The 26,420-nt window shown below is 43.6% G+C and overlaps 2 protein-coding genes across 3 annotated transcripts; both read right to left on the minus strand.

Annotated features, from left to right (window-relative positions):
• Positions 1-4: 4 nt before the first annotated feature.
• On the minus strand, positions 5-6,856 carry LOC110984996 (A disintegrin and metalloproteinase with thrombospondin motifs 10-like). Of its 2 annotated transcripts, none has more exons than XM_022245668.2 (11): positions 6,700-6,856; positions 6,230-6,302; positions 5,622-5,911; positions 5,270-5,423; positions 4,386-4,570; positions 3,124-3,210; positions 2,339-2,460; positions 1,644-1,784; positions 1,052-1,204; positions 848-911; positions 5-425 (listed from the first exon to the last, which is right to left on the minus strand). In XM_022245668.2, exons 1-10 carry the CDS (start codon positions 6,757-6,759, stop codon positions 884-886), a joined length of 1,293 nt encoding a protein of 430 aa, XP_022101360.2. In that variant the 5' UTR covers positions 6,760-6,856; the 3' UTR covers positions 5-425; positions 848-883. The 2 variants fall into 2 exon arrangements, with proteins under 2 accessions (XP_022101360.2, XP_022101361.2); XM_022245669.2 differs by having other exon boundaries at positions 6-425; positions 4,386-4,537.
• An 11,356-nt stretch (positions 6,857-18,212) lies between these two features.
• LOC110984949 (A disintegrin and metalloproteinase with thrombospondin motifs 4-like) lies at positions 18,213-24,714 on the minus strand. The gene is made up of 11 exons (XM_087129954.1): positions 24,561-24,714; positions 24,096-24,168; positions 23,549-23,838; positions 23,177-23,330; positions 22,601-22,752; positions 21,699-21,785; positions 21,390-21,511; positions 20,727-20,867; positions 19,838-19,990; positions 19,634-19,697; positions 18,213-19,186 (listed from the first exon to the last, which is right to left on the minus strand). The coding sequence occupies exons 1-10, from the start codon at positions 24,618-24,620 to the stop codon at positions 19,670-19,672; spliced, it is 1,260 nt and encodes a 419-aa protein (XP_086986080.1). The 5' UTR covers positions 24,621-24,714; the 3' UTR covers positions 18,213-19,186; positions 19,634-19,669.
• Positions 24,715-26,420: the final 1,706 nt, after the last annotated feature.

The following is a 26,420-nucleotide window of genomic DNA, read 5'->3' on the forward strand; positions in this document are numbered from 1 at the left end:
CACCTGATTTGCACTTGATTTGCGTTCGATTTGATTAATTTGGCTTTCGCAGAATTAAAAACACGGTCATGCAAAAAATCCTTTCTGTTGTATTTGTCTCTGAAGCTATAATATCTTTCTGAAGCGATGAAAAGAAATCTTGTAACCACCACACTGGGCATTTTAGTTTTCCACCCTCGATGAATCAAGAGATAACTACAGTAGAAGTTGAATGTTTAAATAATTTTGACCCGGGGCTCTGCCTCGTAAGCATTACGCAGTTTGTGTCTCGTCCAACTGAGCATAATCGAAGACATAGGCTGAAGACAACCCGCCTCTGTTGACTTCGTTATAAATACTAACGATGAGAACAAAACTCAACAGTGACCAGTATTTTGAATGCATTTTGAAGACTTCAGAAATGTCGCAGGTTTTTCCTCTCCCTCCTGCAAGAAAATTCACAACGAGGAAAAGGTAACATTTACAGCATTCAGACCACAGTTAACAAGGGAATGGACCTTTTTTGTTCAACCAAAGATGAAAACTTCCATCCATCCATCCTTTCAATTTTACACAATTTTTAATGATATACTCCAAAATGCTTTTTGTAATTATACAGTGTGCTGAATAGCTTCTCAGCTTTTATTTGCTTCCCTTTAAGTTTTGACCGAATCCTGAATATTTCCCTTTTTAAATGGCAATAATCTTAAACTCGTGTCAATGATAAAACAAAAACTCAGAGAAAAAGACAAATACACAAACAAATATTAATTCTAGAGTGTGCTGGGAGGAGACGACCTTTATAATGAGAATGATACAAGAACTTGACAATTTAAGAGAAGTACAGATAAAGGCGCTATCTACTTACAGTTCGAGGGGTGTCCCAATAAATCCGATCATCCAGTTAGGCATCGTTGTAGCAGGTGGTTTGGCTACAAACACAAGAACAGGATCAATTGTGTGTAAGAAACAACGTTCTTTCATTTGTTTTCGTCATATTTAGGAGACAAATCGAGCATCTGATTATTATCTATACTCGTCAAAATTTCAGTAAAGTTGTTTTTCTACTCACGTGATGCGAGTGTCGTAGTAGGATCGGCTACAAGTAGACCAGCCCAGATCTTTTTGATGGTTGTCATTGTATGCAGCCATCAAATACCCCTTCGATGAGCAGCTATTATAGGGACCACCCTCTGGTCCTGAGGAATCGTGGTACATTCCTAAGCTATAATCGATTAAAAGGCATTAACACTGATGCTGAGTTTGTTTCATGAACCATATTTTTAAAAGTTTGCTTTGATGAGATGTAAAATGAAACTTAAAACTGTATATGTCTTTAGAACGTTAACTTGGAAAAATGTATCTCCTAAAAACAAACTCGATCCACAAATATATCCCTTGAAACGATTTGTTTCCAAAAATAGAAACACTGTCTCTAACATTAGTTCCCATAAGAACGAAGTGGAGAATATATATTTCATACAAACGAACTTGGGGAAAGTATATGTATATCGTAAAATATCGTATAAACGAATTTGAAAAAAAAAATCATAAAAATGCACCTTAAAAATGCATACTCCACTTTTTGAAAATATCTACCCACTTGATGGCACAACGGGACTTTCATATATTGCAGCTGTTTTGCGTATGCGTTTAAAACTCACTTGTGTCCGATTTCGTGTGCCGTGACAGCTGTGGCATCAAGACTACGGAACTCACTAAGAGACGCACCCCAGTAGTCACATCCACTGACATAGCCTACGCCAAGAACTGCATTACCAGCGTCCGGACTTGATATGTCCACTCTGCTCGTATGGGAGATCAATGACGAACAATACGATGAAAGTCATGAAGGAGTCTGGCTTTGGACTTCTAATTTCTCACCAGTGAATTAATGAAGCTTTAGGAACGCAAAAGGTTATCCTTATTTTATTCGTCCGTTTAGCCCGAATTATGGACATTTTCTTTTCTGATGGAAAACGAGAGGTATGCACCGGTATTCCCCCAGATGTTACAAAAAACCAACTGCAAAAGGAGTGATTTCGATAAAATGACTAATTTTGTTCTGTTGCCTTGTTCTTGATTTGATATTAACCGCAAATACTACATGCAAACAGTTGCTGCTGATTCAACTCTACCAAAAGTCCAGCCAAGTTGTCGTTACGCCATTAATATTTTAATCGAAACTGGGGCAAGTGTACGAGCGCCAGAAATGGTTAATGAAAATGAAACATCTAAAGCCAAACGTATTCTGAGGTCCGATATTTATTTTAAAAACCTTGTTGAAATCAAAATGTTACGAAAGATATCGGCCACCCTTTCTAAAAGCAGTATCGATTTCAAACTGAGAAACACGCACCCTGTCAAAAATGCAGCATTGTCCCAATGTTCACTGCTCGATGACGGTTTGTTGTTGGTATGTTGCCATGCACGACAGGTCGCCAGGTAGGTATTACTATCAGTGTTACTTGTCAGTCCAGTCTAAATCATAGTTCATAGTTCTTTTATTAATCCCAAAGGAAATTACATCTCTGCGTACCAGCCTCATTAAAAACATACAAAAATTAGAATCCTAAAACATACATATACTGAATCTAATTAAAATACAGAATTAACACATTACAAATCATTAAAAATCATCAATACCTCATCTTATCAAAGTTCGTTTATTCCCCTCGTATGTTTCAAATTGCATGCATCAATGGCCCTAGGGATGAAAGAATGTTTATAACGCTGTGTCCTCGTCGTCGGCAGTCGCAGTCTCCCACTTCGTTCGTTTCGTCGCTCGTCAAACTCACCTCCCAGGGGGTGAGTTACGTCAATCAGTATTTTGTCAGTCCTGTCTGTCAGTCGTCGGTCGTACGCTAAGTCAAATGTCTCCTGTGGTCTGCTAATCACCCCGCCAGCCAACCTTGTCTATCCTACTCCTCTCCCTCCCTGACACATTGAAAAGCAACATTTCAGTAAAATGGGTCCTAGTGAGAGACAAATTTTTACTTCTACTTAGATACATGTGCTTGAATGCCGGCAATTCCTTCAAGGTTGACACATTCTCAAGTAGTTCTTCCTTGTGGATTATGTTTATTCAAATTCTAAAAGAAGAGTCTTTTTTCAAGTCTTTTCAAAATCCTGACTACGACCTACCTCTGTTGCTCCAAAGATCTTAACGTACACCAGCTTTGGAACCAGTGCAGTGCCTCTGAGAGAACTCAATTGCAAAACGTTTTTTACCTGGATTTGAAAGCATAGGAACAAAAATGTTGATTATCATTGAAGAATACCACCATCCCCACCGTGCGAATCGAAAAAAAACCTCATTTACTTGTTGCAGCGAAGACTTTGAAATGACCATCAACATACCATGAGGGAAAATAGTTTTTTTAAATGGTAATTTGTCTTGAGTCTTGCCTCTGAAGTTTTCATTTACTGTGACCAAATAACTTTAAAACGCTCTTGTAATTATACAGATCAGGTCTTCGTTGAGTGGAAGTTTTCCCTGAATGCTTTTGAAATTGAAAAGTGAGTTCTTGGTTCCAAAGAAGAATGATTAAATGTCAATTTAGTTGAAGTCATTTGCAAAGCATTTCGGTGAATTGATTCTCGGAGTACCCGAATAAGCCTTTTGCGAGTAAAGTTTGAATAAAAGTGCAGTAGTGCTGTAATAAGCCTTTTACGAGTTAAACTTGAATAAAATCTGGTACACCGGTTCTTTAAAACAATTAGAAGTCTCCATGCTAAAGACATTGTTGCTATCGTGATTCGACGCAAGCTTTTGCTTAGTTAAGCCTGATTTATGTTCGTTGGTAACGCAGACGCCCACAAGACGTGAAGACAGGGCAGGACCAGTTTATTTCACGCGGATCCTGCACGTAGGTATAATGCACACGCATCCTACTCTTGCTAATCGGAGTAACCGCGCGAACGTGTCCCGAATGTCCGCAGATCTATTGCGTAACTTATTTCGTAAAGTTGTTGCGTTATTTTGCAATACTACCGGTATTGCGTTATTTCGCAATGTTATTGCGTTATTTCGCGATAAAAATTTTTTGCATGGTTCAAATTGGCACTAACGGGCTTCCGTAGGCGACACCTCCGTTTGGCATGTTTCCGTATGTCCACGTTGTAGTTTGCGTCTTACTTGTGTTTTTCTCTGCGTTTCTTACGTCAATATGGAAACCAGGCTTTAGAGACGCATTGCACCCAATACACTGTTTCAACATGCAGATAAGAAGGGCATAACGGAACCAGTCCGTTCCAGAGATGGTGGTCGTTATGCAAAAGCTTGCCCCGAAATTGCGAGGTAGAGCAATTATAGCAGATGTTATTTAAATTTAACTCGCAGCAGACGTATTTCAAAGCGGGAGTCTACATCCAGGGAAATAAATTGATCAGTGCATGACGCTCACCGCGTTGAAAAGCGTATTAACACAGGTGGTGGCTGAGCTGGTAGATCCACGACTGGAAGTGTACGATGGATCGGCAATGAACGCCAGCTCCAGATACTTGGTTGATTCAGTGTCTACAGGCTCCTCGGCGGAAATGGGCATAATGGGCGGGTCTGCAAGAGAGGAAATTGGCAAGACCGGCGGGTCTGCAAGAGAGGAAATTGGCAAGATCGGTGCACTGCAAAAACTGTGGTGTTAAAATCAACACCGTTTGGTGTTATCAGATGACCACACAATAGCATGTTACTGGTGTTATCTTGCACACCTATAAGTGTTACAATGCACTGGAGGGTGTTAAAATAACACCAAATAACACAAAATTTTTAACACCGGTGAAAAGTGTTGGTGTAGTCCTCTGAGGACACCAGGGGTGTTAAATTTAACGCCCCAGTTTTTGTAGTTCGGGTCTGTAAGAGAGGAAATTGCGACGATTGGCAGGTCTACAAGAAGTTATACGGTATTACTTGGAAAACCGAAAAACTCCAGGTTGTCATTAGAAGCTGGCCTACTTTCGTATTTAATACCGTCACTGTGACTGAAAATCAATAAATTAAAATTTTCATTTGATCGTCAAAAGGTCTCATACAAAACTTAATATGCACATAGGGGGTAACGACCAAAATCCTTAAGGTGTCCGGCCCTGGAAATTCATGTAGCGGAGGCGGAGTCAGTTTGGTTCCAAGACCAAAAGATCGTGACTATTTGGGAGAAACTTAAGGTCCATAAACTGAAACTGACATAACTGTCTTGACAAAGATGTGGGGAGCGGCGGAGAATACAAAGAGACGATACCAAAGAAAGAGGTGACCAGGTCCAGCCCGATCACCTCGTAAAAGGCGACCTACCGATAGCTGAGCAGAAAGCTCCGCCTTTTTGTGGTCTGTTCTTATAAGCAACGTGCGGGTGGCCACGCCCAACATCCCTTTTGGCGGCATGTTTGTCTTCTAGTGGCTCGATGTAAAGCTCACCGCGCCCGTCGTTGCGAAATATCACCGCCATCTGGCATGAAAACAAATCATTTCGATTTTAAAAAAGAAACCTGTTAGCACCGCTGTAGAATGACAAAGTGAAGTGTGACGTCTAAGGCCGTTTTTTGTTCCTGTTTTTAAGCCAGAACATGTCTTCCCAAACTGCAAAATTATTTGACAACTGATGTGCAAACATAACTATTAAGTGTAAGCTGCGCGTGGGACTTACCAAGCCGTCACAAGTGGTAACTGAAGCGATAGAGTTCTGTTCCCCAGCTACCTTCCCCGTGTAGACGCAGTCTGTCCTGAGTGGCACCCTCTGGATGCCTTCATCGGTGTAAATCTCAACCTCGAGCCCGGGGGCATAGTTGCTGTCATCGTGGTCCACGTTGAGGATGAGTGTCTCTCCGAAGGCTTCGACTTCCAGTTCTAGGAAAGAGGCTGCAATGGCTCCGTTGCCAACACTCCTCTTGCTGTCAGCGTCGACTACGAGTGGGTACACGACCTCATACTCTGGGGCTGAAAGGGAAGGACATTGTGTTAACACCATACCATGTACGTCACTGCTTGCTTACTTCTTCACAAGGATTGCCCCTAATTAGTTTCAACGAGGACTGCGTTTATTTCAAACAAAATCTGAAGGCAGGTTCCAATTTACTGTGGAGGATTTTTGGTGATTTTTATGGATAAGATTGTATATACGATGGAAAACCACAGCCATCTCATTCTTAAATACGATCTGGGGGAGGTTTTCATGATGAACGTGACAATGAGGCGAAGGTTTGTGTTATCACCCTGTGATTCTCTCTGCGAGTGAGGTTGGTTCTGAAGGTTTACCTTCTGCGTGGTTTTCAACACCGAAGTAACGAATGAGCTCCTCGGTAGAAAATTCATCGTCTTTGTTCAACACCTGTGTTATAACACAACAGCAACTCACGCTGAATTCTTCCAAATATACATGACAGAGATGTATAATTTCGACGACTCACTTCACTTAACTAAGTTTGAATTTAGACAGTTCACGTGTATGTTCGGTACATGTTTAGACATAAGCAAACCGTTGAGCTGTTGCGAACTATGCCACTATAGAGATCTAAAAACCGAGTACTTCAGTCAAGGACTTGACACTGGTAGATACGCTGTCATTAACCCAGGTTTTCCTTGTCTCTTTGATACTCTCTGTCAAAAAATAGTTCTTCATAACTGTTACAATTCCTAAATGTCACCAATCAGTAAATGATAAGCGTTAAGGTGTGAATACAAGTTCGGAGCGTGCGCGTGGCTAGACCAGAAGTAAATAAACTTACCCCAGGCTTGGAGCAAGCCGTAGAAACCAACACTGCAAGCACGACAATCTTCAACATCATTGCGCAGGTGTTGAATCGCCGGGAATAACGAATTCACGGTCTCTGCTGATGATTTTATAAGCAATTTTTGGCTTGTCTTGGGGCACTTCAGCAACCAATTTCTGCCAAACGGACCAATAGGAGACCTGTAATCGTACCGTTAAGCACCAAAACACGCTTTTCCGAGCCCAAGTAGGCTGTCCTTGACCTTACCATTTAAACCGTGAAATAAACACTTGAAAGTGCAAAGACAATTCCCTAAGCTTCGCCTCTAAAATAAAAACACTCGAGAATAACGAGTTTGTGTGACCCAAGGATAACGGTAAACAACTACATGTACTATTCAAATTAACAAGCATTCCAACTTTAAAACGTATAATGAGACAACAACGGCTTTCAACCGTCGGAATTATGTATATCTTATGAGAAGAAAGGAACTTGAGAAAACGAGAGATGCCACTTTCGATTTTTATGTTAAAGTGCTTTATGAATAATGCAAGGATTGGCCCAATACCGATGTATGTATTTTTGTTTTGACCTAAATACGGTCATCGAAATGAAATGGAAAATGCGTCTTTTGCTTCATCCCAGCGCACACTCAATACCGTGTAGCTTGCAGCAGTCTTTCATATAATCAGACTCTATGAGCAGTCTCACAGTCTCCTTGGTCCTAAACCAGATAAGGGAAATGCATGCCATACCCCTCCCAATCCCAACCAGCATCTTTGAAAAGATTAAAGATGAAATTACTTCATAATGAACAACTTATATGAAGAGCTTTTCTCATTTCGCTGGCACTTCATTAGTGTTTAATTTTTCAGCTGATGAGGTCTGAAGGCCCCACTAAATTAAACTGAACGCAATTTCCACAAAAACATCTTAAATTTGCCAGTAGAAAAAAATGCGGGTATTATCAGAAATACCAGTGGATGGTGTCAATGAAGTCAGGTGCGCCAGCAACCTGCTGGTTCGTCTGGTAATTTTGTTGTCTCCTCCATTAAGTTGGCCTATTTTGTTTCTCCCTGTTCGTACCAGAATTAACAGATAATTTATGTTTTTGTTCCTTATTGTACATACTCTAGATATGACTGGCGCGAGTCTTTTTGCGTAGAAGTGACGCGACTTGGTGTGTTAAAGTTTACTTGAATGAAAGGCAAAGGATATAGGAATCATTAATCGAAAACAGAGAGAAATCATTGTGAATAATGTTTTGTACTAAGAGCCAGTTTGGTATTCCAACAGCGCATGCCTAAAACGAAGTGCGTCCGACGTCATTCGGCGTCATTCGGCCTTTCCCGGACATATCAATTATTCGTAGAAAACAGATAAATCGTCATGAATAATTTTGTGCTAATTGTTCTGAGAGCAAAACATATGCGTAAATTAAGGGGATGCTATCATTGATTCCCACTGTGTGGCCGGGAATGGGCCACTGGAACATCCCTCCTGCATGTAGTAAGAAATATTATCCTTGTGGACGTTTGGGTTTCTTCACGTTACAGCAGTCAGTAATGACAATCGGAAGAGAGACAACATAACAACACAAAGACTGTCACAACACTTTAAGATTGGGTTAAGGCTTGCATACATGTGTAACAGGATTTTTTGGAAGTTTTTCATATTATACATGCACCTTTAAAGTTATCCCCCTTTGTAGCATGTAGTTTGTATTTCACTGACACAGAGTTTTTCCAAGAAGTTTACGAATAAGTAATAAGATAAACCACAGGCTACTTCCTGTGGCACCCTCTTGCTGACCATGTGGTCCAGCTGCCACATCATCATTCTGCTTCTTGCCTAGTTCAAGACCACTACACTTATACATCTTTGCTCCTGCCCATTATAAGCCCATCGTTGAAGCGCACTAGCAGATTTTGGGGCTACTGTATCCAACCTTTTTTTTATATATATATATCCTTGCTATCATTGTTTGGAATAAATATACCATCATAATTACCACCGGAAAAGAATATTGTGCGGTCACAAGCGTCGTAGACAGGATCAGGTGGTTTACAAATTAGAAAAAAAGGGTTGGTACAGTGGTGATCGATGCAGGATGGAGGAACTGCAGACACAGCTTAAGGCGCTCACCACGAAGCTGGAGGACATGGAGAGCAAGGGGAAGGCAACCAAGCTGGTTGTCGTTCCGAGAGACAGGGCGACAAAGCTCTCTGGACGGCCAAGTTCAGAGAGGGATCCTGAAGTCATCGAGTGGGCGGAGGACATGAGGAGGTTGACCAAGGACCTCACCGATGCTGAGGGTGTTCAGCTAGTCCTCGATCACCTCACTGGACACGCCAGAGATGAAGTTAGGCTGTGCCCACCAGCAAAGCGGACCAGGGCTGAGGATGTCATCAATTGGATCCTGACAACTTACGCCTGCCACGAGACCCCCTCGAACCGATGGAGTGATTTCTACAGTCGTCAGCAGCGCCCGGGTGAGTCCCTGCAAGATTACTCTCTTCAGCTGATGAAACTACTTCGAAGAGTGGAGCTGGCGTCCCCGGAGGACTGCCCGCAGATGCACAACAAAGACAGCATCTTATGTGAGAGGTTCGCTGCAGGCCTAGCGGACCATGCACTGCAACGAGACGTCCGGCGATATTTCCAGGAGCATCCAGATATAACCTTTGCGTTCCTCCGAAGCAAGGTCCTTGCATGGGAGACTCCATCACTACCAGTGTCAGGAGCCCTGTCAGCCCGTGTAAGTTCAGACTACGGACAACTTCAGCAGCAACTGGACAAGCAGGCAGAACAACTGCAAGCAACCCAGGCAGCCGTGGATAAGCTGTGCCAGCAGTTGGCCCATGTGCTGCAAAGTCCTCAGCCAATTCCAACTGCAGGAGCAATGCAGAAATTCAGCGGCCCGACCTGCTACTCATGTGGCGGGGTGGGTCACATGAGACGAGTCTGCCCAAGTGGAAGAGGGGGCAACCCAAGACCAACTGGACAGCGTCCTGGATCCACAGGCAGCGGCCAGATGCCCACAGCACCCCAGGGGAACTGGGCAGAAGCAGTACCCTTCATCCCCGCCACCCAGATGGCTACGCCGAACCCTGCACCCCAGAATCAACCCCCGAAGACAAACAAGAAGTCCCCAAACGCCACCCCTCTGTCGTAAGGAGCCAAACGGTGGAGGGGAAGGACGGCTCACAAGGCATGGCGAGACAGGAGGTGTTTGGCAGAGCAGTAGCCAGCAGTCCAGAAGTTGTTGTAACAGTATACGGCAAGGAGATTCCCTTCATCTTAGACACGGGGAGCGAAGTTACTGTTCTGCCAGACACCCTTTACCAACACCTGAAATCTTGCGCACCAATGGAGGAAGATGTCAGGAGATGGTTAAGGATCTATGGGGCCAATGGCCTTGAGATTCCGTACGTCGGATATGCTGAGATGGACATGGAGCTCCTTGGAGTGCAGCTGAGCCGAGTGGGGATGCTGATCTCTCCATGTAACTCTATGTCTAGCCGTCAGAAGGGCCTTCTGGGGTCCAACGCATTGAGAGAGCTGCACACAGCTATGAAGGAGGAGTATGGGAGAGACTACAGGGAGAAGCTTGACAAGGTTGGAGGCGAGCAGTGGGCTGGAGCATTGCTCACTTATGACCTTGAAGAGCAGAGCAGAGCCAAGGCATCCTTTGCCAAGGTCGGAGGCAGGGAACCACTGTGCATCCCCGCCCAATCTACTCGTGTTGTTACTTGCATAACCAGGCAGATCCAAGCGCAAGAGGAGGAGGTGGCCGTTCAGGCCATCCAGGATGGATCCAGTAATCTGCCAAGAGGGATAGCAGTCGTCGCCACATATGCCAAGGCCAAAAGAGGACTGGTCCCAGTTACAGTGACAAACATCAGTGATGATGATGTGTGGCTACAGCCAAGGAGCCGAATAGGGCTTGTGTCAGAGGCCAGCGTCATCCACTCAAGTCACTGTGCCATTGATGTGACTGATGACTCCATATGCCTGAAGATCAAGCCCAGTAAGTGCCACCTGCTGCGGACGGAGTGCCAGTACTTAGGGCATATTGTGTCAGCTGAAGGAGTTGCCACCGACCCATCCAAGACCGAAGTCATCCGGAGGTGGGCACGCCCAAGGAATGAAAAGGAGCTGCGTTCCTTCCTTGGGCTAGCTGGGTACTATCGCCGTTTTGTGAAGGGTTTCAGCAAGATTGCTGCACCTCTGCATGCGCTTCTTTCTAAGGAGGGATGCCAGAAGGGAAGGAAGTGGCGCCGACCAACAGCCCAGCAACAGGAGGTGTTCCAGGGCAAGTGGAGTGCAGATTGCACCAAGGCGTTCGAGGAGCTAAAGTGGCAGTTGGTATCACCACCAGTGCTTGGATACCCCGACTTCACCCGGCCACTAATAGTGGAGACGGACGCATCCCTGGACGGACTTGGTGCTGTGCTATCACAAGAGCAGGAAGGGGGGCGAGTTGTGATTTGCTACGCCAGCCGAGGGCTAAGACCACCAGAGAGGAATATGGAGAACTACAGCTCCATGAAGCTTGAGCTGCTGGCGTTGAAATGGGCGGTGACCGAAAAATTTCGTGAGTATCTACTTGGCGCGAAATTTATCGTATTCACCGACAACAACCCTCTCTCCTACTTGAAGACCGCAAAGCTGGGTGCTACGGAGATGCGATGGGCCAGCCAACTGGCGCAGTTTGACTTCGAGATTAAGTATCGGTCTGGAAGGTCGAACGCTAATGCAGATGCCCTCAGTCGGCAGGAGACCCACCCAGAGGAAACACTTCAAAGCGTCACTCATTCTACTGCAATGCCTGATGTCCACCCAGGGACGTCGATTGGTGGAGCAACTGTGTGTATGACCATGGCCAACGAAGTTCCCGACGCTACTTCAACCATTCCAGGATATTCCTGTGATGATCTTGCCAAGTTGCAGCAGAGTGACCCGTTGATTTCACGGTTCCAGAGATTGTGGAGGCGAGGAGGTAGACCCGGAAGTCGGCAGCTCAAGCACGAGTCCAGTTCTCTAAGGGCTCTTGTGAAGAGATGGGACCGTATAGTAGTCCGTGGAGATGTTCTCTACATTCGATCCCATGATCCAGTCGAGGGAGACTTCTACCAGCTGCTTCTTCCTGCCAACCTCCAACCAACAGTTTTAGAAGCACTCCACAGCCAAGCAGGACACCAAGGGAGGGAGCGCACTCTGGCCCTCGTAAGAAAGAGGTTTTTCTGGCCTGGGATGGCTGCTGCAGTGGAGAAGTGGTGTCGGAAATGTGAGCGATGCACTGTCTCTAAAGCACCAACTCCTGCGGTTAGGCCATCCATAGGGAGACTGCTGGCGGAGCGCCCACTTGACATCCTAGCACTCGACTTCACCATTCTCGAGAAGGCCACAGATGGCAGGGAGAGTGTACTTGTTATGACGGATGTCTTCACCAAGTTTTCCCAGGCTGTACCATGTCGGGATCAAAAGGCATCCACTGTCGCCCAAGTCCTTGTTCAAGAATGGTTCCAAAAGTATGGTGTTCCTCGCCGCATCCACAGTGACCAGGGGCGGAACTTTGAATCGCAGCTTGTCAAAGACCTCTGTCACCTCTATGGCATCGAGAAGAGCAGGACAACTGCATACCATCCCCAAGGGAATGGCCAGTGCGAGCGGTTCAATCGCACGCTCCATGACCGCCTACGCACGCTTCTCCCAGAGCAGAAAAGAAAATGGCCCCAGTACATTCAGGAACTGGTGTTCGTTTACAACTGCACCCCCCATTCATCCACCGGCCTGTCCCCATTCTTCGTCTTCATGGGACAACAGCCTAGCCTTCCCATAGATCTCCTTCTCTGCCCAAAGGGCGATGCCAACAGACCACTTACTTGTGATTCCTGGGTTGAACGACACCAACAGAGGTTGCGTGCTGCCGCAGAGGTGTCAAGAACGAGACAACTCGAGAGGAGTGAGGCACGGCGTAAGCGCGGTGAGGAGAGAGCAAATGATAGTGGCGTTGCAGTGGGAAACCGTGTGCTGTTGAGGAATCACATTCCAGGCCGGAACAAAATTGGCGATCACTGGCAGGCAGCACCATACAGGGTGACGGCACGGCCAGGTGAAAACGTGTATGAAGTTCAACTGGCTGATGGCACTGGACCTAGGAAGCGAGTGACAAGGACGGAGCTGTTGGATACTAGAGAGGCTGTACCAGAGGAGTCATCCCCAACCGCAGTCCCAGATGATAACACTACACCCAGAGGCCCAGTGGAAGAGCCCCCTGCTGAGAGTCGAAAGAAAGACTCCATCTCAGTGACAGCCCCTGAAGAGAGTGAGCCTCAACCCAACCGAGGTGATGAAAGGGAGTTTACGCACGCATTGCAGGATGTGATGGTCTTGCTGAAGGAGGATGATCCCAAGCTGAGTAGTATCCCACTGCAGAGTTCTCCTTCAGGTGAGCCCCATGCTTCTGACGAAGCAGTGGAGCCCGAGAGCCTCTCAGCGCCTAAGTCTCCTTCAGATGGTCCTAAGTCCGAATGCCCCTCTGCAGCTGAGTCTCCTTCAGGTGAGCCCCATGCTTCTGACAAAGCAGTGGAGCTCGAGAGTTCCTCAGCACCCCAGTGCCTTGCAGACAGTGCTGAGCCAGTGGCACCAAGAAGGTCTACCCGCACAACAGCTGGTCAGCACTCCAATCTGCATCACCTACCAGAGTCAGCAGTTCGCATTACGAGCAACCACGTAGTGGCAGATGTAACGTCCTCTCCATCAGAGTTTATTCAGTTCAGCCGAGCCATTGTTGGCCTGGGGGAGATGCTCGCTGAGAGTCTTGGAGAAAGACTGCAGGCAGGTTGGTCTGCATTTCAACCGCGTCGCTATGATGACATTGTCAAAGAAATGTAAAGACACTTAGCGCCATCATTTGGACACTAAAGTTCTGCGTGGGCAGTCCATATAAGTATAGATCTTGAATTTTTTTTTCTTTGTACTGTGGCTTTGGCATATCTCCAAAATGCAAAGTTATGTGACCTTGGGACATATACGTCGTTGGTGTGGGACCCAACGCCCAAGCAGTGGAGAACTGTAACAGGATTTTTTGGAAGTTTTTCATATTATACATGCACCTTTAAAGTTATCCCCCTTTGTAGCATGTAGTTTGTATTTCACTGACACAGAGTTTTTCCAAGAAGTTTACGAATAAGTAATAAGATAAACCACAGGCTACTTCCTGTGGCACCCTCTTGCTGACCATGTGGTCCAGCTGCCACATCATCATTCTGCTTCTTGCCTAGTTCAAGACCACTACACTTATACATCTTTGCTCCTGCCCATTATAAGCCCATCGTTGAAGCGCACTAGCAGATTTTGGGGCTACTGTATCCAACCTTTTTTTATATATATATATCCTTGCTATCATTGTTTGGAATAAATATACCATCATAATTACCACCGGAAAAGAATATTGTGCGGTCACACATGATACGTGTACAAATGATGCACCTCCTAATCATGAACGGCCCACATAATGTTCATGGTGTGCCTTGCATAGTGCAGAAAAAAAATAGGCGGATTAGCATAACAATTGGCTCATTTGCACAAATGAATTTTAATGGGGTATGCAGAGCCAACCTCAACAACTTTATCCGACAGAATATGCAGACGGGCCAATCGGAGCACGGGATAATGCGTGGGCCTTTCAGAATCTTTATCTGACAGATGATGCAACTTCCTTAAGGTCAAAAACAGCAAACAATGGAATACTTAACATCTTTACAAGACACGTATGAGGGTTCAAGGCATAAAGGGGAAGAGTCGGCCAGCTAGCCACTAAGATCAACAAAGTTACACCACTGCTCAAGATGTCTTCTCCAAATTGATTTTACTCGACTCCTACCTCATCGCAGTCATCCTACCATGCAGCTGACACTTACCACGCCGACCACTGACATACGCACCGACGAAGCCGAAGTGGAAATGGTCCGTGGTTAGCCCAAGCGAATCCCGGCCGACTTGAGCGACTGGAGCAGCGTATGATCACCTGTACTGAAGATCGCGGTGCACTAATACCCCGGCACGTCACACTGTCTAAGCCCACACGTCACACCGTCTAAGCCCAGCCGGTAGAGGATAAGCAGTCTGGTGCTTCGAGCTGTCAGGGGAACGACACGCGGTGATGAACACGTTCCAGGGTAGTTTGTATGTTAAAATGTTCATGTAGCATAAGTGCTTTATAACATACCATTTTCATCTTCCTTTTGTAAAAAAAAAAAAAAAAAAAAAAAAAAAAAAACCAATATTGAGGCCAGATCTTTCATCTGCCACTGTCACAGAACTGGCCGACTGGTTGTCACATATACTTTGCATTACTGTGCCCAAATAGATGAATACAGATGTCGACCAGGAATAACACGTTACTGCAAGTTTCTGTGACAAGTATCCTGTATCTACAATAAAATTTGCAAGAAATATGAACACAGTCCTTTCTTGTCACTCTTCTCCAATGCTTTGCCCTAAAAAGGCACAAAAAAGAACCCTAAATGGTTAAAAAGCAACACTGGGATGAATAAATTGCTACCACAAAACAAGTTCACTGTACGTGTAGGCTACGTGTATAAATTTTTGTATGAGCGTGAGATATAAATCAAAACTACACATGCATGCTTAACCTCATTGGTAGGCGTGCTCATGCCAAAAGCCACATGCTAAATTGTACGTGTTGCGCCGAATGACTACCAGTGGCGTAAATCTGTGTTGGAAATGGGGGATGGGGCATGGGGAAAGGGGGGAATGACTTGCCCTGCCATGGAAATTTGGAAAGGGGGGGGGCACCATATGACTCTATAATTAGGTCGATGTTCATGATATTGATGTACATCTATGAAATATATTTCAAAGGGCATATTGGAGGCTTTTATAATTGTTTTCCCTTTTCGGAGTGATATTGACGCATTTTAGTCGGAGGAAGTCTGAAAAGTTCTTCACAGTCCGCTTTAATTTTTTGCTCACAAAAAAGGGGGGGGGGTGATTCAATAGCCCTTCCCCCGTCCTAAGGGTAGTTGGGGAATTCTCATCCCCGGGATTTAGGCCTACCCATGTGTACATGTCCAATACACCGTGTACTTGTACATGAAATGTTTTGTGTGTACGTGTATATACCCTCCTGTACATGTACGACACTGTTGTACACGTGCTTCAGCCTCAACATATAAATTCACATGTGTGTGTGTTTTCAAACTTATGATATTGCTTTTAAAAGAACAACTAGATTCATTTTGCTGATGGTATTCTTGATACTTTTGTCAAAAGTAAAATTTGCCTCTGTGTGTGTGAAACAAAACATAAAATTTGGATGCTTTGATTAATACAGGCGATTCACAATAGTGCGCGTCCAAGAGTTTGATACGCGTTGGCCAATCACGACGCGCGAAATTTGTCGACCCTTTCCAAACGCGCATTGGGTCGACAAATTTCGCGCACTGTGATTGGCCAACGCGTTGCAAACTCTTGGAAGCGCACTATTGTGAAACGCCCGTATTGGGCCCATGACCAACAACAAAGTATATCTGCAACTGCAAATCACGTGCCTGCCCTGGGAGAAATGTTCATACTTCTGATTTCCTTCCATTAAATTTGAAGCAGCTGCTCCCCCTACCCTCTGTTGGATATTCCAATTGGCTTCTGGCGCTTCAGAAGAACTTTAAAAAAAGGTTAGAGGGGCTGAAACTTATTGATTGGAACTAGAAAAAGATCTCCATAAACCCATAGGACTTTTCATTAGTCTGTTGCATTAAACAAAAACAATCTATAGACTTGGTTTCCAAGCCGGAGAAATCTGGTTTCTCTTCGACGGATGCTTTCTGGAAGGTGCTATACGTCTATGCGTCCATTAATTTTTAATTATTATAGCTTACCTTTGACATTTCACTGATCCACACGTGGACTTAAAACGTAGGTGCGTTGTATTTTTTACAATCAACCTGAACAATAACTTTGTTTATACATTTTATTACTTCTTGGAGACTTTCTAAGGGATCATTTGAATATACTTTAAATAATATGGAAATAATACGCGCCCATCGAAAACAGTGCAAAATCAAACCGAAGTAGCGCCTCCAGTTTACTCTCGGGAAGCGGTTGGCCTCAATTTTTTCACTGGAAATTCAAGATTATGGCCAGAAGATCACTTTTTGTTTCGATTTTATGGGGGATTAGCCACTTGAAGGTTTTAATCCACCTTTCCCCGAAGATACCCCCAAAATAGTAGTAAAACTATGCGTTCAGCTCTGAATGTGGCCGCCCGCCTCTAGCTAAAATAGGCCCGCAATTTGGGGCGATTTGTGACAGAAATAACCCGAACTAGAAACTATCAGTCCCAAATTCGGGATTCATAGAAATATTTCTACGATCCTTCCTGGTTATGGCGTGTCTTATTGTAAAAGCCCCGAGGGATCACAAAATATTAATGAGCTCGCGCGCAGAAATCCAACCATTTGGTGCAATGCACCCATATGGTCTTCACATTCTTAACAGTGGAGTGATACCGTCTACACCACGGCCATGGCAACACTCGGGAAGAAAGAGAGGAGATCGGTGTTAGAAATACATTGGGCTGAGATGGAACCGGTCATCACCACCAAGAGGGACGCTCTGACCAATTACAAGTGCAAAATAATTTCCTCAACAGCTCCCAGTAGGCCTACTTGCGGTAACTGCAATTTTGATTCAGATATTTATTGAGTCTTTACTCCTCTGATGCATGCGTTGTGTTGTGATGTGATGCGAGGACCAGGATCAGCGAAGAAACCAAGAGAAAACCCTCCAAGCCAGTGTGCTCTCACTCCCAGCCAACTACGGCAATAAGGAATAATGTGCACAAGTTGGCTGCAACGTGTATTACACAGATATTTCGTAACGTTTCGATTACGCTCATTAATACAAGCCACACTCTAAAAACTCCCGGGACAGATTGACCCAGAAAGGGTCAAATACGACCCGATGGGGGGGGTCATTTCTTGACCCAGATAAGGGACACGCCGAATGGGACCCAATTCTGGGTCAATCTGACCGGAGAATTTTAGAGTGCAGCTGAAATACACCTTTTGACCCTTTTACCACCAGTATTCAGGTATGTTTATGACCCGTCAAAAGGGGAATTTCCGGGCCAAAACTGCTCAATGGAGTTTCTGAATGTTCAGTTCCAGAAGCAGTGGAAGACGGAGAAAATGAAAGTCCTGACAGCCAAAATACTCGTGCTATAGTGCGTGATCACTCCGCAGTGAAATAATCTCGACTATCAATCCACAATTTGTTGAGAATAGAATTATCACCTCACAAAGTTGGAAAGTTGCCAAGACTTTAGAAACGATGCTAACACTTGTCTATTCGGGGTGTGCAGACTCTATTACGAATGAAAAGAGGACAGCCCTTGTAGGAAAAGCATGCTCCCGAACAAAACCCAGATACGCCGTTACCCTTAGCTATCATATCGTCTCAGTATGCTGTATATTAATTGAGACACACAAACCACACTGTTTAATGTTGAATGGTTTGAAATTTATTCCCTTCACCTCAATACATAATGACAACAAAGAAATATCAAGTTTGTACAGCTGCTGCAAATTTAAATTAAATTCGAGATATGAACATTTACTCAAATACTAGAGCAAGCACCTAATTTGCATTTGATTATATTTGATTCGCTTTTGTTGTATTAAAATCACTGCTACGGAAATAACAGTTTACTGTTATCTTTCAAGTGAAGTTGTACAATCATTCCAAGCATGCTAAGCATTCTGTTCAATGCCACTTCCACCGTTAAGTCAGGCTGCAAGTCTGTCTTCTTGGAAAGTGAGTGCACAAACAGTTGAAAGAGGCTCATTCTTCGTTCCTTACGAAGTGGCATGGGTACAAATCTTAGGGACCAGTCGGGGTTTTCTCACCTCCCATTACATTTTAACCGGTGGACGGGCCAATGGATTCCTCCGCCTCCTTTTTTGTGTACGGAAAAGGCGAAAGGAAATGTGCCAGAGTATAAGCTGGGTATTGGTTTATACTCAATGGATAAACAGCGCCCTCCTGTAAGATGACCACCCCTCCTGCGTATCGAATGTTCCAATGCTGACTTATTCGGGGGAAATAGTTTTCATCATTAACCCCCCCCCTATATAGCCGTTAGAACTTCTTATTTCACTGACGAGAGCTGGAACGAAAAATAGTTCGATCTCAAAACTGGGCATTTTAGTTTTCCACCCTTAATGGATCAAAAGATCACTACAGTTCAAGTTGAATTTTTATCTAATTTCGCCTTGGGGCTCTGTATTGTAATCATGCAATTTCAGCATTGTCGGACTGAGCATTATCGATGGACTTCTCTTGGCTGCGGCTGAAGACAACCCACCTCTGTTGTTCGTATAAATACGAACGATGAGAACAATACTTAACAGTGACCAGTATTTTGAATGCATTTTGAAGACTTCAGAAATGTCGCAGGTTTTTCCTCTCACTCCTGCAAGAAAATTCACAACGAGGAAAAGGTAACATTTAATCTTACAGCATTTAGACCATAGTTAACAAGGAATGGACCTTGTTTTTTCAACCAAAGATGAAAACTTCCATCCATCTATCCTTTCACTTTTACCTATAACTGTTGACAATTTTAAAACAGTACACTTAAAAAAGATTTTTGCAATTATTCAGCATGCTAATAGCTTACAATTAACCTTCTCAGATTTTATTTTCTTCCCTTTAAGTTTCGATCTAATCGTGAATATTTCTCTTTTCAAATGACAATAATCTTAAACTCGGTTCAAATGATGAAAACCTCAAAGAAACAGACAAATACACAAACAATATTAATTCTAGAGTGTGCTGGGAGGAGACGACCTTTATAATGAGGATGATACAAGAACTTGACAATTTAAGAGAAGTACAGATAATGGCGCTATCTACTTACAGTTTGAGTGGTGTCCCAATAAATCCGATCATCCAGTTAGGCATCGTTGTAGCAGGTGGTTTGGCTACAAACACAAGAACAGGATCAATTGTGTGTAAGGAACAACGTTCTTTCATTTGTTTTCGTCATATTTAGGAGACAAATCGAGCATCTGATTATTATCTATACTCGTCAAAATTTCAGTAAAGTTGTTTTTCTACTCACGTGATGCGAGTGTCGTAGTAGGATCGGCTACAAGTAGACCAGCCCAGATCTTTTTGATGGTTGTCATTGTATGCAGCCATCAAATAGCCCTTCGATGAGCAGCTATTATGGGAACTACTTGTCGGTCCGGAAGAATCGTGGTACATTCCCAAGCTATAATTTATTCAAAAACATTAACACTGGGTACTGGTATCGACACGACACTGATGAGTTCGTTTGGGGCGATATCAAATCAAACTTGAAAATGTATGTCAAATTAAATTTGGAAAAAAAACTTATCTCATTAAAACAATCGAATTTGATCCAAAACTATATGTCTCCATTACAACGACTTGTTTCCAAAAATAAAAACATTAGATCCAATATTAAATAATATTAGAAACGAATTGGAGAATATATATTTCGTACAAACGAACTTTGGGAAACATATATCTCGTGAAATCGAAGTTGAAACAATAAACTTCATAAAGATGTACTTCAATTTTTGACAATATTTACATGGTGGCACCACGGGGCGTTCGTGTATTGCAGTTGTGTTTGCGCTTTTAAATGGTGCCTTGTGGGGTACCGGAACAATGGAAGGTACCCCACAAGGCCAGATTTGATCCTTGTGGGGTACTCAAGTGGTACCCCACAAGATTTTCACAAAATAAATAATTCAAATTTACTCAAAAACTAGGAATTTTCAAGTGCCATTCATTCATCGCAAATTGTAGTGTTTTATATAAGGGACATACGGTCGACATTTCAACCCAGGAAACTGAATTTGGTTGAAATGGCAGTGATTTGAAATTTTTTCCGTGTTGTGTGGGAGTTTTGTACACGGGAACAAAGGAAACAACCCCACAAGTATACATATGTAAGGGTTTGTGCGTATACGTCAACTCACTTGTGTCCGATTTCGTGTGCCGTGACAGCTGTGGCATCAAGACTACGGAACTCACTAAGAGACGCACCCCAAGCTTTACAAGTACCGACGTAGGCTACGCCTAGAAGGCTTTCACCGGCGTCTGGATCTGATAGGTTTATTCTGCTTGTATGGAAAATCAGTGACGAACAATGAGTTAAAAGTCATTAAGGGATCTAGCTTCTTTTGACTTCTCATTTATTTGTTGAATCATATTTTGCTTAATCAGTCTCAGCCTGAATCAATGAACTTTAGAAACGCAGCTGTCTTTGTTTTATTCGTGCCGCTTAGCCTAAACTACGGATATTTTCTGACGAAAATCGCTGAAGATTAACCTTGCCTAATGCACACCGGTATTCTTCAGGTGTAACGAAGACCACTGCAAGAGAAGTGATTTCGGTAGCATTACTATTTTTGATCTGTTACCTTGTTCTTGGTTTGATATTAACTGAACTTACTGCACACAGAGACACAAAAATAACCATTCCAAGGCCTGAAATTTATGAAAGAAAAGTCTTGTTGATATCGAACATGTCGAAAGAAACCAGTCACCGTTTGGGAAGAGAAAATCCACAGTGGTGTGTAATATCGCATGCAAGAGTGCGATTAAGAACAGAATCGATTTTCAAAGCGAGGAACACGCACCCTGTGAAAAATGCAGCATTGTCCCAATGTTCACTGCTCGATGATGGCCTGTTGTTGGTATCTTGCCATACACGACAGGTACCCAAATAGGTACTGCCATCAGTATTACTTGTCAGTCCAGTCTAATAAATCAACATAGCAATAAATGGGTCTAAGTGAGAGAAATCTTCAATTCTATTCGGTACATAAACGCTAGCAATTCCTTCAAGGTTAACACATTTTCATGTAGTTCTTCCTTGTGATTATGTTTATTCAAATTCTAAAGAAAAGTCTTTTATCAAGTCGTTTCAAATCTTGACTTCGACTTACCTCTGTTTTGCCAAAGATCTTAACGTATACCAGCTTTGGAACCAGTGCAGTACCTCTGAGAGAACTCAATTGCAACACGTTTTTTACCTGGATTTGAAAGTATACGAACAAAAAGATTGATTATCATTGAAGAACACCACCACCCCCAGCGTGCGAATCGAAAAAAAAGCTCTTTTAAAAAGACCATCAACATACCATTAGGGAAAATAGTTTAAATATAATCTATCTTGAGTCTTCTCCCTGAAGTTTACATTTACCATGCATGAACTCTGAACTTTAAAATGCTCTTTGTAATTATGCAGATCGGGTCTTCGTTGGGTGGAAGTTTTCCCTTAATGCTTTTGTGATTGAAGAGTGAGTTCTTGGTTCAAAAGAAGAATTATGGAATTTTATTTCGTAGGAAGTCATTTGCAAAAGCATTTCGGTGAATTGATTCTTGGAGTACCTGAATAAGCCTTCTGAGAGTAAAGTTTAAATAAAAGTGCAGCTGTGTTATAATAAGCCTTTTGCGAGTTAATCTTGAATAAAATCTGGTACTAACAATTTAAAGTCTCCATCATTGACTTCATTCAAGACACCGTTGCTATACTTCATGATTAGGCACAAGCTTTTAATAAGTGATTACATTAGAGACGCCTTGCACCCAATGCACTGTTTTCAACGGATAAGAAGGGCATAAAGGAACCAGTCCATTCCAGAGATGGTTGTTACTATGCAAAAGTTAGCCCCACATTATGAGGTATAGCACAGTGTCTTCCGCACGAAGATTCAAATTGTTATGGTTATGTGCAATCAGAACTCAGTGTACCAGATTGTATTCAAATTGAACTTGCAACAGACTTATTTCACAGAGGGAGTCCAGCAACATCCAGCAACGAAATTGATCAGTGTATAAAACTCACCGCGTTGAAAAGCGTGTTAATACAGGTGGTGGCTGAGCTGGTAGATCCACGACTGGAAGTGTACGACGAATCGGCAATGAACGCCAGCTCCAGATACTTGGTTGATTCAGTGTCTATGGGCTCCTCGGCGGAAATGGGCATGATGGGCGGGTCTGCAAGAGAGGAAATTGGCAAGTTGGGCAGGTCTGCTTGAGAGGAAATTGGTAAGATGGGCAGGTCTGCAAGGGAGGAAATTGGCAAGATGGGTGGGTCTGCAAGGGAGGAAATTGGCAAGTTGGGCGGGTCTGCTTGAGAGGAAATTGGTAAGATGGGCAGGTCTGCAAGGGAGGAAATTGGCAAGATCGGCGGGTCTGCAAGATAGGAAATCAGCAAAATGGGCGGGAAATCCAGGTAGCGGAGGCGGAGTCAGTTTGGTTCCAAGGCCAAAAGATTGTGACTACATGTATTTGGGAGAAACTTAAGGTCCATGGATTGAAACTTACACAACTGTGGGGAAGGGCGGAGAATACCAAAGAGACGATACCAAAGAAACAGGTGACCAGGTCCAGCCCGATCACCTCCTAAAAGGCGACCTACCGATAGCTGAGCAGAAAGCCCCGCCTTTTTGTGGTCTGTTCTTATAAGCAACGTGCGGGTGGCCACGCCCAACATCCCTTTTGGCGGCATGTTTGTCTTCTAGTGGCTCGATGTAAAGCTCACCGCGCCCGTCGTTGCGAAATATCACCGCCATCTGGCATGAAAGCAAATCATTTCAATTTTAAAATACAGAAACTTCATAGCACCACTGTACAATGAAAAGCTGGAAATGAACACTCGGTGTGCGAAGTCTAAGACCTTTTTTCTTGCCGTCTTAAAGCCAGAACCTGTTGTCCAAAACTCCGAATCATTTGACGACTGATGTGTAAACATAATCACGTACCGGTTGTGTAAGCCGCGCGTGGGACTTACCAAGCCGTCACAAGTGGTAACCGAAGCGATAGAGTTCTGTTCCCCAGCTACCTTCCCCGTGTAGACGCAGTCTGTCCTGAGTGGCACCCTCTGGATGCCTTCATCGGTGTAAATCTCAGCCTCGAGCCCAGGAGCATAGTTGCTGTCATCGTGGTCCACGTTGAGGATGAGTGTCTCTCCGAAGGCTTCGACTTCCAGTTCAAGGAAAGAGGCTGCAATGGCTCCGTTGCCAACACTTCTCTTGCTGTCAGCTTCGACTACGAGTGGGTACACGACCTCATACTCAGGAGCTATACACGAAAAAAAAGAAAAGGGAAAGGCATTATTTTACGCCACATCATGTACATCTCTACGAGATTCCTTCTTTGCAATCACTACCCCACAGGAGGATTTTCGGTGATGTTTATGTATAAGGTCTGTTGATTGACAAACACAACTATTGCGTTATTGAATACGATCTGAAGGGAGGTTTACATGATGAACTTAGACGAAAGTTTGTGTTATTTCGTGATTCTTTCTGTGAGTGAGGTTGGTTCTGAAGGTTTACCTTCTGCGTGGTTTTCAACACCGAAGTAACGAATGAGCTCCTCGGTAGAAAATTCATCGTCTTTGTTCAACACCTGTGTTATAACACAAAAGCAATTCACGCTGAATTCTTCCAAATATATTATGACAGAGATGTATAATTTCGACAGCTGATTTCAGTTGACTAAATTGAATTGATAAAGCTCAAGTGTACTTCGGTGGATGTCCAGACATAAGAACTGTTGAGCTGTTGCGAAGTACGCCACTATAGAGATCTAAAAATCGAGTACTTCAGTCGAGGAATTGACACTTGTATACGCTACTGGGATACCCAGGTTTTCTTTGTCTATTTGATACTCTCCGTCAAAATTTAATTCCTCAATTAAAACTGTTAAAATTCCTAAATGCCACCAATCAGTAAATGATAAACGTTAAGGTGCAAATACAAGTTCGGAGCGTGCGCGAGGCTAGACCAGAAGTAACTTACCCCAGGCTTGGAGCAAGCCGTGGAAACCAACACTGCAAGCACGACAATCTTCAACATCATTGCGCAGGTGTTGAATCGCCGGGAATAACAAACTTACGGTCTCCAATGATGTTTTTATAACAATTTTGCGCTTGTCTTGAGGCACTCCAGCAACCACAATTTCCGGAAAACGGACCGACCAAAGTCCTTCAATTGTATTTTTCAGCACCAAAACACGCTTTTCCCATTTTTCTCAACTGAAGGCTGTCCACTGACCATTAAAACTAAACCGTGAAATAAACACTTGAAAATGACAAGACAATTCCTTCAATTAGCTTCGCTATTAATATAAAACACTCGAAAATAGTGAGTTTCTTTCGGAACTCAAGGATAGCAGTGACCAATTGAAAAAAAGCAAGTCTGGTCTGAGCCAATTTGGCTCATTATCAGGCCAGTGTTTATCACCGGTTTCCTTGGCATGAAACGACTGAGAATATTTCTATTCCCCCCTGGATGGGATGCCAGTCCATCACATGCTTCCAAGCTAATGCTGGTACCCATTTATACTGTGACTCCTCGGTGGAGAGAGGCAAGCAGGGGTGAGGTGCCCTGCCACAACATATACTGCCAGCAGCTGGATTCGAACCTCCAAGCCTGTGATTGGAAACCACAGACCCTGACCACTTGGCCACATACCCCCATTTTAATTAAATTTAAAACTTGAAATTAGACAACGGTGGCATTCAGCCAATGAAATTTCACTTTGATAAAACGAGAGATACCAATTTCGATATATACGCATTTTGGTTTTACCTAAGTACGGTCGTCGAATGAAATGGGAAATGCGTATATTTTGCATCCTCCCAGCGCACAAAATGTACTGCAGCTTGCAGCAGATTATTTAATTTATACAATCAGACCCTGTGAGCCGTCCCACGGTCTCCTTTGGTTCCAAGCCAGATGAGGAAAATGCATGCAACACCCATCCCAATCTGAAGCAGGCGTCCTTCAAAAAGATTTTTAAAAAGAAGAGAGACCAAACGATGCCAATGGGAATACGTGTTTGAAGAGTATTTTACTTCATGACCAGAACTGGGGAAGCGCATCACTTGACTTTATTTCATACTGCCACTTGAGTTTATTTCATAATTGAATAACTTCTTTGAAGTAATTTACTCATCAATTTGCCGGCACTTCGTTATTTTTCAGGTTTTAAACTGATGACCTTTGAAGGCCTTTACTAAATTAAAGTGGACGCAATTTCCGTGACATCTATAATTTGCAAAATGGAAAAACAATTTAGTTGCGAGTATTATTAGAGGCCGTGATGGATGGTGTCAATGAAGTCAGGTGCACCAGTTGCCTGACTGTTCTATGACTGGTGCGAGTCTATTTGCTTAGTCGTGACGTAAGCTCGGTTGATACAGGAAACAGAGAGAAATCATCATGCATAATTTTTGTGCTAAATGTTCCGAAAGCAAAACATATGCGTAAATTAAGGGGATGCGATCATTCATTCCCACTGTGTGGCCGGAAATGGGCCACTGCATCCCTCCTGTCTTAAGAAATATTAACATTGTGGATTTGTGGGCTTCTTTAACATGTGACAAATGGGAAGAGAGGGCTTAATACATGTTGCACAAAATCCTTCGTGTGAAAAACCGCTTTCAAATATGGTTAGGGCCTAAGGCTTGCAAGCATGCGTGTACAAAATGATGGCCCTCTATGAACAGTGCACATTATGTTCATGGCGTTCATTGATATTACCACTATTTTTTATTGTGCTTAGCCAACAGGCTGTGTCGCATTTTGTGCAATGTTCTAGCAAAATTTAGACATCTTTGTTAGTGGGTCTTAAGAAAGCAAAGCAAAACAATAAAA

The sequence above is a fragment of the Acanthaster planci genome, linkage group LG19, assembly GCF_054643075.1.
Source record: "Acanthaster planci isolate LZ-2023a linkage group LG19, COTS_SCS, whole genome shotgun sequence".
Classification (NCBI taxonomy): domain Eukaryota; kingdom Metazoa; phylum Echinodermata; class Asteroidea; order Valvatida; family Acanthasteridae; genus Acanthaster; species Acanthaster planci.